Here is an 18450-nt window from a genome sequence, read left to right as displayed (position 1 = left end):
CTAACATAGGTACAGGTCTGTTCTTGTTTGGATGAGCTGAAATTAAACTCCCACTCCTAAAGATTTCAACTCGATGACTTCTTGGCCGATTTTTTTCCTATTTGAACTTAACCTCGGGTTCCCCCAAGACATTCAAATTGAAGATTTACCCTTAGCGAACCTACTCAACCTGGGAAATTCAATCTCAGAACCCCCGCCTGTACCTACTCTCCGAGTAATTGGATTACCGTAGTACACCACCACTTCCGTTTTAATCAACATGAAATCCCTTCTTTAAAAAAAAGATTCGTTTCCGGAAATTAAAATAATAATAATAATAATTTTATTACAGTCAAAGATGGTCCGGTCATCAAACGTTACCATCGGAAATGTTTTCAAGATCTCAACTTCCGCTTTTAACACTTGATTTTTCACATAATTCATTAAGAAGACTTTCCGATAGATTATTCGCAAGCGTTTCCGATACAATAAGAGTAATAAATTTATCTCATAATTTATTAGGTGATAATTTCAATCCGATATTTGCAACGACGGAATTACAAAATTTAAAAAATTTATTTAAATTAGATTTAACCGGAAATCAAATAAGAGAATTAGAAGAAGGAATATTAAGAGGTTGCGATAATCTTGAGGTAATAAATTAATAATAATAATATTTTATTCAATATCTTCTTTTCCTTACATAATATAAAATTCTCGTTATTCGACATAATAATAATAATTATTTATTTATTCGATTTCTCTCGTAAAACACGGGAGTAATACAAAAAAAAAAATTTTAATACATAATAATAATAATTTTTTATTTATTTAGGAATTGATATTGGATTCGAATTTGATAACGGATATACCTTATCAATCATTAAACGGACCAAAAGCATTGAAAACGCTCTCGTTGAAAAATAATAAAATAAAAACAATTAAAAGAAATGATTTTGGCGCGCAAAAAAATTTAAATAAATTAATATTAACCGGAAACGATTTGATATCGATCGATGGTGGAAGTTTTACAGGATTAAATAATTTAAACGAAATTTATTTATCATCAAATTCTCTGTCGAGATTTAACAGCGACGTATTTTCAGGTATGTCCGTTTAAAAATTTTTTTTTCTTTTTAGGACGCGAGAATGATTTTTTTTTTTTTTTTCCAAGGTTTTTTTATTTAAATTTATAATCGATATTTTTTTTGTGTTCGTTATCGAAGATTGGGTCAATACGAAACAACATTTTTCCAAGTTTTTTAATAACTTATTGAAAATTAATTAAAGTTAAACGAACAAGGATAACGCGAATCAACACATTTTATTAAATATTTTTTTTCGTTTTGTTTATATTTTTATTTAAAGGTTGTAAAATAATTTTCACTTATTTTATAAATAATTTACTTATTTATCGACCTTAAAATCTTAACCGATCGTTTTTTTTTTTTTTTAATGAATGAATGATTCGAATGAAAAAATTTTTATATTCATTGTCACGGACAATTTCTTTGTTTTTTTCTTTTTTTTAATTTGCAACGAAGAAACAATTATGGTTTCCATTGTTTTTTATTTAACAACAACAGAATAAAAAGAGGTTTTCGGGTTAACAGTTCATAATAAAGAAGAAAAAAAACAGAAGGAGAAAAAAAAAGAAAGTTAAAAGGCGCCATTTTGTTTTTTTTTTTTTTCGCGTCAACGGTTATCGATAATCCACCGCCTTCTTCGCGTAAAATTTTTTCATATCACTCAAAACAAATCAAAACAAAAGTTCCCGCTTTTTTTCCTTTTTAACAACAACAAGTAAGTAACAACAAGTTTTAATTTTTTGTTTTTTTTGTTTTTTTATTTTTATTTTCAGGAGCTGAAAATTTAGAAACTTTGGATTTATCACAAAATTATTTTACAGAATATCCTTACGTTACATTAAAAGAATTAACAAAATTAAAAAATTTAAATTTATCATCGAATTTGATAAAAAAATTAACTAATACACATTTAAATACGTTAATTAATTTGGAAACATTGGATTTAAGTAGAAATAGTATAAATAGCATACAACCAGGTACTTTTTTAGGTTTGAAAAAACTTAGACAACTCGATTTAAGCGTGAACTCATTAAGGACGGTGAGTATTTTTTTTTTTTTTATTTATTCTCCCTTCTGACCGCCATATTTAATATAAATAAGAATGCAGTTTAAGGATTTGGGCGCAGTCAAGGTTAAATTAACTATCGATTTAGAAAAAAAAACCCATCGAAAGGCCATATATATTGTGATTCATATAATTTTTCAATATTTAAATATATTTTTTGTCATGACAAAAAAAAAAAATAATTAATTAACAATTTTATGACTTTGTGATTCACAAATACTATTCATAACTTCAAGGAAAATGACTATCATTATTATTATTTGTTTTTTTTTTTAAACAGATTGAAGATGATGCATTTGAAGGATTGGAAAATCTCGAACAACTTTCTCTCAACGATAACAACATTCTTCTTATACCAGGTTCAGCATTGGGACGTTTACCAAAACTCGTTTATTTAGATATATCTTATAATCGTATATCGGCATTATCACGCGACATTTTGCAATCGACAACAAACGAATTGATTTATTTTAATTTAGCACGTAACGTTATTAGAGAAATACCAGATGGTACTTTTCAACATTTGAAACGTTTAAAAATATTAAATTTAAATGGTAATCTATTAACGAACATAAACGGTCAAACGTTTCAAGGACTAGAAGACACTTTAGAATATTTACATTTGGGACAAAATAAAATCAAATATTTATCAGGACCGGATTTAAGTTTATCGAAATTAATTTATTTAGATTTATCGGAAAATATGTTTCCGGATTTACCATGGGAACAATTCACACAACTCGTTAATTTAAAACATTTCAACATGAGTAATAATTTTTATTTGGAATCGTTGGAAAGTACATTTTTCAATAATTTTCCAATGTTGGCCACATTGGACATGAGCAATTGCGGTGTGACCAACATACACGCGGATTGGTTTAGCGAATCAATTAATTTGTTACAATTAATTTTATCGTATAATTTAATCGAAGTGGTTAACGAAAATGCATTTAGAAATTTAAATAATTTAACGTATTTGGATTTGAGTTATAATAACATAACGACATTGAAACCTGGTTTTTTGGGCAACAATCGAAAATTGAAAACATTACTTTTAAATAATAATAAATTGAACGCTTTCAAAGGTGAATATTTTAATAACGTTCGATCGTCGGATAATAAAAATTTAACGGAATTGGAATATTTAAACGTTGCTAACAACGAAATAAGTTATTTTTTTCCAACGGCATTTAAAATCCATAGAAAATTAAAATCGATAATTGCTCACGATAATAAATTTACATTTTTCCCACCGGATTTAATAGCAAACATGCAATTTCTCGAAACGTTAGATTTAAGTAATAATAAATTGAAAGCCATCGAAGAAATGGATTATTCAAGATTACCCAGATTAAGAGAATTAATATTAAAAGGTAACGAAATTGAATACGTTAGCGAATCCGCATTTCATAATTCGACACAATTACAAATATTAGATTTGAGTCAAAATCAAATAAATAGAATCGGCGAGAGAACATTTGAAGGCCTTCTAAGAATGGAAAATTTAAATTTACACGATAATTTATTAGATGATTTACCGGAAACGATTTTCGAAAGATCTAGACTTCAAATGCTTGAAAATATCGATTTGTCAAAGAATAAATTTTCCGAGCCTCCTTTGAAATCACTGCAAAAACAATATTTTTTTTTAAATTCCGTTAATTTGGCAGAAAACAACATAAAAGAGATTTCTTCGGATGACGTAACGATCGTTAATATAAAAAAATTAGATTTGTCTTATAATCCTCTGTCGAAAGAATCAATAGAAAATATTTTAGGGGAACCGAAAACCGTGAGGGAAATAAATTTATCAGGAGTTGGCATAAATGAAATAAAAGAATTACAAATGCCATTTTTACAAAAGTTAAACGTTTCGAATAATAATATAACTCTAGTACATCCGAAAGTATTTGAAAGAAGTAATCTTTTAGAAGATTTAGATTTATCGAAAAATAAAATAAAAAATTTAAATGACGTCTCAGCATGGGATTCGACAAAAGAATTGAAAAATCTTTACATTTCCGGTAACGAAATACAAGAAGTATTGACTCATCATTTTAAAGATTTGAAATCTTTGAAAAAATTGGACATGCACGATTTACCAAACGTATTAAAAATCGAAAAGAACGCATTTAAATCCTTGAGTGGATTAAAAGAATTAAAAGCTTACAATTATCCGAGATTAGGGTATTTAGACGTTCAGGGTATACTCGAGTACCTGACGACTTTGGAATCATTAGAAATCGAAATGAAGGATGCGAATATCGTGTCGGAAAAATTATCGAGAATAATGCATCCACGTTTGAGACATTTGGGACTTTATGGAGAACACATAACTTCCGTTTCTAGCGGAACATTTGCTGGATTAAAAGCTCCAAAGATAATTTTATCGTTGGTCAACACGTCGGTGACGACACTTCCCCAAGGACTGTTTTTTCCACTTCCGAGATCGTCCGATATTGTTTTCGACGTGTCAAATTCTAAAATATCTACCCTATCCCCGCAATTTATTTCCATGTTCGAAGATCATCGGAATCACGTGACATTAAAAGGTTTGGATACGAATCCGATTATATGCGATTGCACGGCAAAAGGTTTAAAAAAATGGTTAAATTCAAATAAAAAAATAAAGATAATATGTCACAATGGTGATTTGATGGGGGCGTCGCTAAGAGATTTACCGGAAAGTGAATTATCATGCGATGTTAGGAAACCAACGGAAAAAACGACGTCGACGGAATCGACGACGACGACGACGACGACGACGCCCAAATACACGTCAATAATAACAAAAAATTATAGGAAAACAACGACCGAATCCGATGTTATTTGGTCGTTTAGTCCGAAAAATAAAAAAATGACGCAAAAACCACCGAAAATAATAACAGCAAATTCCAATTCGTTAAATAATGATGACGTATTAATTATCGGTATAGTCGGTGGCGTCGTTGCTTTTATTATTATACTAGTTATCGTCATTTGCATAATAAGGCTCAGAATGATGAACAATCAATATCAAGGAAATTCCGTACCTGCACCCTATGCACCATCGAGCGCGTGTTTATATTCTGTTAAACCTGGACAACCGAGTCTTTACATGGCTCCGACATATGCTACCCTACCGCATAAAGTCATGACTCCGAGTATCGATGCTTCATCGGTTAAACATTATGCCACTATGAGGCCTCAATCACAAATGCAATCCTATCATCAGAACACGTTGCAAAGTCAAAGTGCTTACTATATACCCTACACACCCGATGAAAAAATCGAATATCGGTAGCCTTGAAAAATATTTTTTTCTTATTATTATTTTTAAAAGACTTAATTAAATTTTTATTTAAATACTACGTTGTTATTGTGTGTGTGTGCGTGAGTGCGTGCGTGTGTTTGTGTGCGTGTCTGATTCCGTGTGAGAGCGCGTGTACATCTTTTACCTTATTAAAAAATTTATTTAATAAGATTTTATTTGTAATATTTCTTTCATTTTTAGATTATTAAAGTAGATGAATAAAAAAAATTGATTTTAAAAAATCTTCTATTTTGTAAAATCATTCAAAATGGAATTTTTTTATAATTTTTGGTAAATGATTTGTTAATAATTTTTTAGTTTAATGTTGTATATTTTATTAAATAAAACAGTTTGGAGATTTACATTTAAAAAAAAACAAAACAAAAATTTAAAAAAATTTAAATTTCTTTTTTTTTTAAAAAATTCCGTAGACATTTTGTGACAAAAATATTTCAAAAAGAAATTAAATAAATTACTTAAAACCATTCTCAAATTCGATCGCTTCCCTCAACTCCTCCCCTCCCCTCCCCTCCCTACCCCTCCTTCCTAATTTGTGCTTCTGGTCACAACCATATAATTAATTTTTAATAAATAATTTTCACTAACATTTTATACGGTTTGAGTTATATTGGAAAATGAATCTCCGGGTGGGAAATGTTTCGGTTTTGGCGGTGGATCGTTCGTTACGTAAATCAAAGTGTTACCGATTGGAATTTTAGATCCGTTTTCATCTACTAAAAATAATTTTTTATCATCGAATGAACAGTGAAAAGTTGAATTTTCCGACACCAAAGTTTTCCCATCCGTTGCTTTTCCGAATGACGGCATCGTTCTCGGACCTAATAAATGATCGTTATACCTCCACAGTTGAATGTCATTCGGTTCTAAAAAGCAAAAATTCAATTTTCCAATTTTACAAAAAAAAAAAAAAAAAAAAAAAAAAAATTTAATTTTTGATATAACTTACGATTGATGACTTGATCTCCGAGCGTTTTAAATGTAATTTTTAATTTCTCTATGACGGACTCAACCGTGTCTCCATCTTGAATCAAAAGATTTCTCGAATAAAAACCGGAATGAGGTTGAGGATTGTCTAAATGTAACGTGACTCCCTTCGTGAATGCAATGTGTGGTTTTCCCGGACAACATTCGTCTCTAAGATTTTCCGGCCCGGTTTCTTCCGAGTACCAAAATTCAATGTCTTCGAGCTAATGAAACGTAATAACAAATTATAATTTTCCGGATCAAACGAGGAAAACTAAAAATTAAATAATTAAAAAAAAGAAAAAAACCTCTAATGTTTGTTTTAAATATTCTTTATTTTCTTCTAATGCGGCCATTTCCGAAAAATCCAATGTCAGGTTGTAGGCTGCGAAACCGATTTTTTCAACTTTTTCCCTCGTCGCTTGCACGAATGGCATCAATTTTTTCCCGTATTTTTTCAATTCTGGTTTCGAATTTAATTCCGCCGCCACTAATTTGTTCTCTGGTAAAACGCCGGATTTCTTATAAAATGTAAAAAATACAAAATTAATTATAATAATTAAAAAAAAAAAATTTCCGACAGACGTCGATTCCACCGATACTAACTTGGTGTAATTCTTTTAAACACGTGACGACCGTTGATTGCCAGGGTGGCAAACTTTTTGCGACCCAAATAAAAGCGTGAGTCGGTTTTTCAATCGTACCACTCGTTTCTCCCTTTTTCCCCTTTCTCGGAGTCATATAATTTTTCAAGTGAAGACGTAAAGAATGAGCGGCTTCGATAAAATATTCGGAAGCTTTGACGGCTCCCTCATCGATCCATCCGTACTCGGGCCATTTGGCTTCCCATTATCGAACCTTCCTGTAATGAAAATTTTTATTGAAGAAAGAAAGAAAGAATAAACACGTTGTAAACAATCCAACTCACTTTTCCTAATAAAGACCCAACGAATTCGCTGACGTGAGGACAAATGGGTGATAATAACAAAGCTTGAACTTCTATAAATCTCAAAATCAAATTTCGATTCATTCCATCGAGACTCAATTTTCTGTATTTGTCTCTCGCGGCTTGTAATTCGAAAAATCCAACTTTTAAAGCTTCTTTAAACATCATGTTTTCATAAAATTTTTCCGATTTTTTTATTTTAAGATTTATTTCGCTGAAAGAAAAAAAAAAAAAAAAAAAAAAATCATGGATGTCTGCATTGAGAAACGTCAATGGCGGCGTCGCAAAATAACCCGAAAAAAAAAAAAAAATTTACCTTTTGAAAACTTTATCGTTGAACGTTTCGAGCGAATCCGTTCTCAAATTGCTTTCCGGTTTTAAAACTTCTTTAACCCATTCGATAAAATTATACAAACGTAATATGGCGGCATCGGCCATAGTTTCGACGAAATTGGCATCTTCTATCGAATCTCCCGCATCCGCCAATGATAATCTCATACCGTCAGCGCTAAATTTATCGACAGCTTCGGACAGAGTCAAAAAATTCCCTTCGGATTTTGACATCTGGTTAATAAAAAGTAGAGAAATTAAATTTCCAACCCCTCGCCAACCCCTCCCGACAAATTTACCTTTACTTACTTTCATTGAATTCAACATTAAATGACCGTTTGCGCGAATACCTTTCGGCCATTTATCCGGTTCGTTTATCCATATTGACGTGTGATTGAAAAGAAAATACGATAAATGATTTTGAATTAAATCTTTACCGGAACCCCTCACGTCGACCGGATACCAATATTGAAATTCCCTTTTCATTTTTTTCGAGTTAAAAACAGAAAAAAAAAAAAAAAAATTAATAATTTTGTTTACAAACAACGTAGAAAGAAAAAAAAAAAAAAATTATTACTTTAAGAGATTCTAATGGGATTTTCGTTTTGGGCTCTGGAGCGTCTTTCACAAATATATATTCCCAAACTTCAGGCGTCATATCTTTTGCCTGGATATTAAAAACGTTCGGTTTATCACCCTTGAATGTATTTCCCTGGAGAAAATGAGCGATGGTGTAATAAGCGTTATAAATTGTGGAATCCGATAAAGATTCTATGAGCCAATTTTCATCCCACGGTAACTTGGAACCTACAAAAAAAAAAAAAAAAAATTGGATACCTTTTCCTCGTTTTGACTTAGTTTACGAAACGAAAAGAAAATTTTATGGATTTTTTTTTTTGCACGAAAACAAACCTAAACCGTATTTTCTAGAACATGCGTGCTCTCGTAACCAATCGATTGTGACGAGCAAATTTTTTCTAACTTCTTCGTGAAAAGTGTTTACTTTATCGAGAGCTTTAACTGTTAATTCTTTCCATTTTGGATTACCGTAATCCAAATACCACTGATCGCATAAAGCAACAACACATTCATCACCAGATCTAAAAAAAAAAAAAAATATTAAAAATGACTTTGTAAAAAGTTTTTACTTTAAGGTACATACAATAATAAGGAGCAGCAAAATTTCAGCAATTATTTCCATTTCCGTACCTTGAAATAATAGTTTTTTCAGGTTCGTAATAAATTAAACCTTCCTTCTTGTCTACCAATTGTTTTTGAAGTAATTTTTTTACATTTTGAACTTTTTCACCCTTGTATTCTCCGACGAGCATAACACCATCGTAAAAACCCTTCAGGTACACCAATTCCTTGGCTTCTTGTAATTTTTCCCTATCGTTTTGCGATTGTATTTTAAGTTTTTCATACACTGTAGGAGCGCAGAGTGAACCGAATTCGGGAATTTCGATAATTGGAACCGGATCATAATTCATAACCATTTCATCTTTGATGTTGTATTTTTCTCTCAACGCTGCAACGTTTCACAAACAGGTAAATCAGTTATACTTATAAATTAATTTTGATCAAAAGACTATTTTTTTTTTTGATGTCGTACCTGGTTTTTTTTTGAGATCTACAAGAGCTGCATAATCATCAGGTGAATCTGATGGAACAGACGTCACAACTCCTGTCCCTTTATCTTCTTTAATGGTAAGCATTGGAAGAGTGTATATTGTTTTATTAACACTAAGGGGAGCTGAAAGAGCGAGTCCAAGTATATCTTCTCCTAAAATTTCTGCTAATATTTTAACATTCCCTTCTTGCTGAGTGATGCCTTGATAAGACATGTTTCTAGCAGCACGATGTGTACATATAAAAATTTCCTTTTGTTCCGTTTCGAAAGCTATATATTTCATATCGGGTCTAACCCAACAATTTGTTTGCCCATACATTGTTTCCGGTCTTAATGTTGCTGCCACCAAAAAAACAGGTTTATTTTTGAACATTCTAAAATTGAATTAAATTATTAGATAAAATATTAATATGAGGATTTTCATAAAATATTTTTTTAATGAAATTATATGCTAATAAACTTACTCTAGTTTAGGAGGTAGCACCGAAGTTACTTTCATTTTAATTAAAGTATATTCCTGAGGACCTGCTCCTTCTCCCTTACTTCGATCATGATCCATGCATGGTTGATTATCTTTAGGTGAAAAAATTGTATATCTTTTTCCAAACATAACCCTATTTTGGTTTTTTAATTTTATTAAAGACCATCGAACGAATGAGTCAAAAAAAGGATTTGCATCTGTAGTTATGAATGTTCGTCTCCAATCAACCTATTTTCATTATATATAATTAAAATTTCAATTACCCATTCATAATTTAAGTTTTAAATTGGTTTTAAAATTTTAAAATTAAAAAGAATTGTTTAAAATATAATATTAGGAATAAAAATTCATACATGAAGTCCGATTCTCTTTAGATCCTTTACAGCCAACTCGGGAAAATAATCTAACCAATATTCAGCTTCTGCAAAATTTTTGATTTCATCATCTGATAAACCTAATGATTGCATAATTTGCCATTGATATTTAGCCCCAACAGATTTGGCCATTGCTTTGCTCTATAATAAAAATTTTAATTTAGAATTCAAGTTTACTGACTTTGGAAAATTTTAAAAGTCCTAAGACATAAAAATTATTTCAGTACCTTTTTTCCTTTACTTTTATCCTTTGGAGCATCTGATACTTCATCTAAAACAGGCTCCTCCGATTTGGGAAAATCAGGTGGATAGCCAAATTCTTCTAATTCTCTTTTTAATTTATCTGCACAGGCTTTAATTGGCATTCCAGTACAATGAAATCCAAAAGGAAATAATACTTTTTTGCCTTTAAGCCTGTGAAATCTTACTGCAAACTCACATTTTGACAGAGTAAATGTGTGCCCTAAATGTAACCGTCCATTCATGTATGGAAAAGGAAAAGTTGTGAGAAACTTTTGGGGAATTTCTTCATTTTCAGTGGGAGCATTAATTTCGAAAATTTTTTTTTCATCCCATTGTTTTTGAACTTGTTCTTCTATTTCCTTAAGGTAATCAACTTTAAAAGTTGCTTTTCTTTCAATTCCGCCAGACTGTAAGGAAAAACGCTTTTAATTTTCTAAATTTCAATTGAAAATACATTTAATTAACAAAACTGATATGAAGAGAAAAAAAGTTGGCGCTTGTTACAAGAATGTAGTCACGTTTTTTAAAATTACATAATATTGTAAAGTTTTTGAAGTTGAAAAAAAAAGTCAACGTGGACATTAAAAAAGTAAAAAAATGAAATAAATTGCAAATTAATTTATAATTATGAAACGTACCATTGCTTAAAGTAGTAAAAAACGAATCGTTCATATGGTAGATTAATAAGAAATGTCGTTAATTCAAAAATTATCTTTTTTAAAATAAAAAGTTCAAAGTTCTATAGTACTCAGTTAGGCACAGACTAAAAATTGCGATTATATCGATTATGACGATACCGGCGATTTTTTACGATATATCGGTAAATTTAATACTCTATGATTTCACCCTTGACATAAATTTTAGTTCTTGTTGCATTTCGTTATTTCTTGTGCATTTATTTTATTTTATTATTTAACCAGGAAGTAAGTAAACTTTATTGTTTTTTTATCAAACTATATTTAATGATAAACAACGAATAGTTTTATAATTATTTACCAACAAATATTTTTTTAACTAAACTTTCCAATTTTTGCGGAAGTGATTAAACACATTTAAAATGTATGTGTTTTAAATACAAATATTTTATTCCAAGTCGTATTTTCGTCTTGATTTAATTTCTTTTTCCCTTCAAAAGTTGTCGTTTAACCTTCTTATTCATTAAAATTATAAATATTTATTGTTTGATTTTTTTTTTTTTTTTCATAAATAATATTAAGCATTGATTGATGTACATAATTCTCTCTGTACTGAATAACATTGGTGTAAACATGTCAGATGAAATAATTATATTTTAAACATGTTTTTTAATTTTATTTTAAGTAGATATCATAGCAATGATTATATTTGTAAAATAAGTATTATTATTATCGAGAAATTTTAAAATTCTTATAATCGGTGTGATTATGTTAGTAATGAGTATCACACTTTCAGATATTACAGTATGTAAGTTATGTTCATAATGAAATGCTATTCAGATGGGAACTGTTATCAGGAATATTGATATTATCATTAATTTTAGAAACTGATGATAACGACATATTTACCAGTAACAGAGTAAGTTTTCTATATAAATGAATAAATAATTTACAAAAAATGCTAAGTCATTCATTCGTTCATTCATTCATTAAATTTATTTTAAAAAAATTAAATATTAAGCCAAAAAAAAAAAAATTAATTGAACCATAATGTATTTAATTATAAATTTAATTAGTATAAAAAGAAATATTAAGTAAAGGAAATCAATTTAAACGATAAAATATTTAGTCGGGAACTTTTTTCTCTGAACCTATCACTCAATGTGATACATTTTGTAGAAGGGATCATGATGTGAAAAGTAGTTTAGGTTTGTGAATGTGTTTTATGGTTTTATAAATGACATACTTTTTAGCATATTAGTATGAACAAGGAGAAGTTAAATAAATCCATCACATTTCATTTGTTAATTTCAATTTTTTTAATCGATTTTAATTTTTATTAAAGTATTTTGTCTTATTGCATTATTATTATTATATTATATTAAGTATTATTATTATATTATTAAGTATTGAGTCTTGATTATAAATTTTTAGTTATTTAGCATAAATATTATTATTTAAAGAAAAACAAGACAAAAAAAATTACGTTAATGCGTTCGACTTTAATAATCGTTTTTATGAAAAAAAAAAAAAAAAAATGTGACAGGGAAAGTTCTCGTTGGTAAAAAAAGAAAACGAATGTGCGCATGCTCAGATTATAATGAACTTGAGAGCCAGTCTCGAGTTTTATTGAGTGAGAACGTGCTTTTGATATTTTTTTATTTTTATATTTTTTTCTGTCTCTTTTTTTTTTTTTACAAATTAATATTAAGGTTATTTAAAAAAAAATTTATTTTAAATATATATTTAAATAAGATAATATTGTATGTGTTTAAAAAAAAAAGAAAAGTTTTATAACAAATGATAAAAGATATAAATCAATTTTTTTTGTGGTTTTCATCAGACTTGATATCTTATCTAATTAATGCGATTAGTCTGCTTCCACGATCAAAATACGAATCGACTGGTTGTTGTTGGAAAAAATGACAAAAAAATTTTATTTATATTTTATTTTTAAAAAAAAAAATCGATGTATTGTAATGACGATGTTTTTCTTTTTTTTTTTTTAAATGATAGCCTTGACAAATAGTAAAAGTATTTTTTGACGTGATCATATTCCAATAACAATCTATGTGTTATTATTATTATTATTATTTTTGACCTTATAATTTTTTGTTTTACCTTTCGAGGAAAAAAAAAATGAATTCATTTAATTTGATCTAATTTATTTGTTTCTTTTTTTTTTGCCGTTCAACGTTCCTAAAAATGTCTTCATTATTTTAATGAAATATTTATACACAAAATTTTAACTTTGCCCTTACCTAACAACAACCAGGTCACGGTCAAGTGCTCTCTTTTTAATTAAAAAAAAAAAAAAAAAAAAATTTTAATTATTTTAAATTTTTTCCTCTTTAAAGAGAAAAAGTTGTTTGTTGCTCCCCCCCACCCCACCCCCATTCCCCCCTCCTAAAACACATAGAAATCAAAGTGAAATTTTTTTTTTTTTAATTTGTCTGTTTAGGTATTTTTTTTATTTTTATTTATTAGGTATTAGGTATTTTGTTTTCCAATACTGTGATGATGAATCTTGCATTACACTCTTGCAAGGTTCAAAAAAAAAAAAAAACAATTTTTAAATATTTTAACGATTCGTTGAGAAAAAATAAAATAAATGAATAAAATAAAATTGAGGAATAGTTATTATTATTATTATTATTACATAAAGTAAAAAAAGTAAAAATTTCGTGAAAACCACACAAATGACGAAATATTATTATTAAATTACTAATGCTTATTACGACGGTAGAATCAAGGATAATTCATCGCAAGGTAAACCATATGAAAATTTATTATTATTATTATTATTATTATCAGTTTGTTCTTGGTTGTCGTTGAGTAAAACACGTTTTGCTATCGTTTAATATTGTTATTTTTAAGTTTTTTTTTTTTTTTTTTTTCTGTGGGGAGAGGGTAAGGGCGAAAATTAAGGGGAGAGGGGGAGAGAGAGAATAACGGTTAACGCCTCCTTTCCTTTGATAATTGACCTTTTATGCTTTTTTTTTTTTTTTTCATTTTAGTTCATCAGACAGTTATTGCCGTTAGTTATCGATAGGAAAACATATCGAAAAATATCAAATGGAGATTCAACACAATCATCGTTATTTTCGTATAGGAATAAAAAATTTTTATTAAATACAATTTTTACGTAAGTTTATCTATCATCTACTTTCATTATTATTATTATTATTATCAATAATAATTTTCTCTTACTGATTGATTGATTGATTGATTTTTTCTGTAAATCTCTTCATTCATTTAGCAAACAATTCACGACGGGTTCGATAATATCTTCTAAAAAAAGCGCTGGCGCTTCCGAAAATCCAAAAATGGATTTGCAAATTGTAGCTGACAAATGTCAACAATTGATTAACGAAAATGAAGTAACGATATTTAGTAAAACTACGTGCCCGTTTTGCACCCGAGTGAGTACCCGAGATAAAAAACAATGCAACAAAAGAAGTTGTTATTATTATTATTATTATTATTATTATTTGAAACCACGATAAATGATTTATTTGAAAACAATGAACGCGTGACAAATTTTCTCATTTTACAATTGCACACACACAGGTAAAATTACTTTTTCAATCGCTTAACATAACTCCTGTCGTGTACGAGTTGGATAAAGAATCCGATGGAGCTTTAGTTCAAAAATATTTGTACGAATTAACAAAACAGAGAACGGTGCCGAACGTGTTTGTTCAATCGAAACACGTCGGCGGGTGCGATGACACAATGAAAGCATACGGAAACGGATCACTTCTCAACCTTTTGAAAGGTGATCCGACGACGACGACGACTCCTCAAGAAAAAGTTCAGAAACTCACACAGGATCATACCGTGATTATTTTCAGTAAGACGTCATGTCACAATTCAACCAAGGTGAGTTGGAAAAAGGGAGAAAATTTAACTAATGATTGTGCTTGTCTCGTTTGTTTGTTTGTTTTTGTTTTTGTTTCGATAATATTTTCCGATAAAGCTCGAAAAAAAATGACGTCATTATTAAGCCGTATGATGTTTACAAAATAGGTAAAAGCACTGTTCAAAAATATAGGAATAAAACCGAAAATGTTTCACTTGGATAAGGAACCGGATGGCCTTCTCATACAAGAATATTTACGAATGGCTACCAAATCGAATTTTACTCCGCACGTATACGTGAGAGGAAAACTCATCGGAGGATTAGAAGAAACTGCGAGAGCTTTCGGAGAAGGCGAAATAAAACGTCTTCTCGCCATGCCGAACATGACACCCTATGAAAAAAAATTTAACGAATTACTTAAACAAAATGAAATTTTAATTTTTGCTAATTCAATGCCTGATACTTATAAGGTTTGCCATTTTACAAAAAAAATGTCTTTTTTCTCTCGACTAACTCTAACACACTCTCTTACATTTAATTTTAATTTATTAACAACCGAAGCTTTCGGAAATGTTTTTTTTTTTTCTGTTGTATTTTGTGGTTTGTTTGTTACGACATTAGCTGTAAAGGAACGCCGTTATTATATTTTATTTAGATGAAAAAAAAACTTTTTTGATTTTAGATAAAGGATGTATTTTACAGACTCGGAGTTAAACCCGCCGTTTACAGTTTGGAAGACGAAACGGACGGGGATGAAATTCAACAAGTTATCAAAGAAAAAACAAATACGAATAATTTACCCCAAGTTTTCGTTCAGGGAACGAATTTGGGGGGTCACGACGAAGTCATGGAACATTTCGAAAGTGGAAAATTAAGTCAATTGGTCAAAGGATCATCGGATGCAAATGAAATAAGTCAATACGATTATGATTTGGTTGTTGTCGGTGGAGGTTCCGGAGGATTGGCAGCCGCCAAGGTGACGTTTGTGTCATTTCCTATTTCTTTCGAAAAAAAGTATTTTTTTTTTAAGGTCACGTAAAACTTTTATCTTTGTGACGTAGGAGGCAGCGACTTTGGGTAGGACCGTGGCTTTGTGCGATTTCGTCAAACCTACTCCCATGGGTACGACCTGGGGTTTGGGAGGCACTTGCGTCAATGTTGGATGCATACCTAAAAAATTGATGCATCAAGCTTCAATTCACGCCGAAAATCATCATGATTCCTCAAGTTTCGGTTGGAACTTTCACACTTCCGATGGTAAGTATTATTTTAAAAAGAAATTTAAATTTTATTCGAATTATCATTTATTATATAATTTATTGTAATCTTTTGTGTCAGGACATCACACGTGGGAAACTATGGTCGAAAACGTGCAAAATTACATAAAATCTTTGAATTTCGGTTATCGAAAGGAATTGAACAAGAGAAAGGTTAAATATTTGAACGCTTATGCCGAATTCGTGGCACCACACAAATTGAAACTCACCAATAAAAAGGGAGAAGTGAGCGAAGTCTCGGCAAAAGATATTATAATAGCGGTCGGAGGTAGACCCGCGTACCCAAATGTACCCGGTAATAATAATTTTCTTTGATACAAATTGATTTGCTACGGAAAAGTGCGCAAATTTCACAAACGAATTTCATTGACTTGCAGGTGCAAAAGAATTTTGTATTACGTCAGACGATTTGTTTTCACTGTCGAAACCTCCGGGGAAAACTCTCATAGTAGGAGCATCGTACATAGCATTGGAATGCGGAGGTTTTCTTAAGGGATTAGGCTATGACGTCACAATAATGGTGAGTCACCAACGCACATGGGAAAAACACAAATACGTAATTTCATTAAGAGGATGATTAAATTTTATTATTATTATTATTATTAGGTGCGATCCATATTGCTTCGAGGATTCGATCGTCAAATTGCCGACTTGATCGGTGAACACATGGAAAAAATAGGGATTAAATTTGTGAAGGAATACGAGCCGATCGGATTTAATAAAACAAACGAGGGTAAAATAAAAGTGGCAGCTAAATCGAAAAAAGGAGATGAAATCGTCGTCTCCGGATTTGACACCGTGGTATTAGCCATCGGGAGAGAAGCCTGTACCGGAAAATTAGGCCTTGAAAATTTACCAAATTTAAAAATAAATCCAAAGTAAATCAAAAAAACAATAATAAAAAAAAAAGATAAAATTATTTGTATGAAATAACTAAATTTTTGTTTTTTTTTTAGAAATAAAAAAATAATCGTGGACGAATTTGAAAGATCATCGGTGCCGCACGTGTACGCCATCGGTGACGTCATCGATGGAAAACCCGAACTCACTCCGGTAGCCATACACGCTGGAAAATACTTGGCACAGGTAATTAATTATCACTAATACCTGTTACGAAACGTGTCAAAGAAAAAATAAGTAATAATAATGATAATAATAATTTTATAAAAAGCGTATATGCGGCGTCCACAACAAAACGACGAATTACAAGCAAGTTCCCACGACGGTATTCACCCCCCTGGAATACGGCACGGTCGGACTCTCGGAGGAAGAAGCTTTTAACATTTTCGGAAAAGAAAACATTGTGGTTTATCACAATGCATTTAAACCATTGGAACACGCACTTTCCCGGGAGGACACACTCGGTTACGCAAAATTGATTTGCGTCAAAAGTTTAGAAGTGAGGACAAAAATAATAATAATAATAATAATAATAATAATAATGAATACGATGAATTACTTATGGAAAAATTATTTTTTCAACCGACAGGAACTCGTCGTGGGTTTTCACGTTCTCTCTCCAAATGCTGGAGAAATCACTCAAGGCTACGCCATCGCGCTTAAGTTAAACGCAAAGAAAAGCGATTTTGACGACCTCATAGGAATTCATCCAACTTGCGCCGAGGTAATAATTAATTAAATTTTTTTTTACAAAATGTTTTTTTTTGATGGAAACTCTGACGTTCTAATTTATTTTTTCTTTTTTAAATTCCAGATATTCACGACGCTGAGTAGGGTCAAAAATCCTGAAGATAAACCGCCGGAAACGACGGCTTGCTGAGGTTAATTTTCCTATTTCACATTTCGAAATCGACTTTGAATTATTTTTTTAAACATCGACTTTTCCACCATTTTTTCTTTTTTTTCTCTCCTCACGGAATCTTCATAACGGATCTTTTTAGCTATTAACAATTTAATTATGTACGAAAAACGTAAAGCTTTAATTTATTTTTCCATTAACACACACACGCAGTCATTCCCGAAAAATTATTATTATTATTATTACTATTTTCCCCCCCCCCCAAAAGGATGTCGATGTAGGGAGTCGATTTCATACGAAAGTGAAATAGGAAAATGTTTTTTTTATTTTTTAAGCTCGAAACGACGAAAATCACCGTCAACATTGTGATCCACGCGCGCGTGACGCGCACAGGATTTTATGACGATTCATCGCTAAACCTGATAAATCAGGAGCGAGGAATTTGATGACGTTGACGATGACGGACGGCGTTTCGTCGTATTAAAATCAACAAAATTTTGCTTT

General features: G+C 30.4%; 3 protein-coding genes across 3 annotated transcripts; 2 read left to right on the top strand and 1 right to left on the bottom strand.

Moving 5' to 3' along the window:
* Positions 1–368: 368 nt before the first annotated feature.
* Phum_PHUM103100 (leucine-rich transmembrane protein, putative) lies at positions 369–5416 on the top strand (the record flags this gene model as incomplete). Its single annotated transcript, XM_002423955.1, has 3 exons — positions 369–615; positions 1856–2044; positions 2421–5416. The coding sequence occupies 3 exons, from the start codon at positions 369–371 to the stop codon at positions 5414–5416; spliced, it is 3432 nt and encodes a 1143-aa protein (XP_002424000.1).
* A 618-nt stretch (positions 5417–6034) lies between these two features.
* Phum_PHUM103090 (leucyl-tRNA synthetase, cytoplasmic, putative) lies at positions 6035–11054 on the bottom strand (the record flags this gene model as incomplete). The annotated part of the gene is made up of 14 exons (XM_002423954.1): positions 6035–6309; positions 6393–6633; positions 6718–6930; positions 7016–7251; positions 7334–7569; positions 7672–7919; positions 8263–8492; positions 8598–8785; positions 8895–9213; positions 9298–9689; positions 9780–10024; positions 10150–10311; positions 10398–10820; positions 11052–11054. The coding sequence occupies 14 exons, from the start codon at positions 11052–11054 to the stop codon at positions 6035–6037; spliced, it is 3411 nt and encodes a 1136-aa protein (XP_002423999.1).
* A 3320-nt stretch (positions 11055–14374) lies between these two features.
* Positions 14375–17967, top strand: Phum_PHUM103080 (thioredoxin reductase, putative; the record flags this gene model as incomplete). The annotated part of the gene is made up of 12 exons (XM_002423953.1): positions 14375–14470; positions 14619–14930; positions 15078–15380; positions 15593–15886; positions 15972–16167; positions 16249–16482; positions 16565–16707; positions 16794–17065; positions 17144–17273; positions 17359–17586; positions 17677–17811; positions 17902–17967. 12 exons carry the CDS (start codon positions 14375–14377, stop codon positions 17965–17967), a joined length of 2409 nt encoding a protein of 802 aa, XP_002423998.1.
* Positions 17968–18450: the final 483 nt, after the last annotated feature.

This window comes from Pediculus humanus, genomic scaffold (genome assembly GCF_000006295.1).
Source record: "Pediculus humanus corporis 1103172107455 genomic scaffold, whole genome shotgun sequence".
Classification (NCBI taxonomy): Eukaryota; Metazoa; Arthropoda; class Insecta; order Psocodea; family Pediculidae; genus Pediculus; species Pediculus humanus.
The sequence above is the reverse complement of the archived record's forward strand: the minus strand, read 5'-3'. Positions and strand labels throughout refer to the sequence as shown.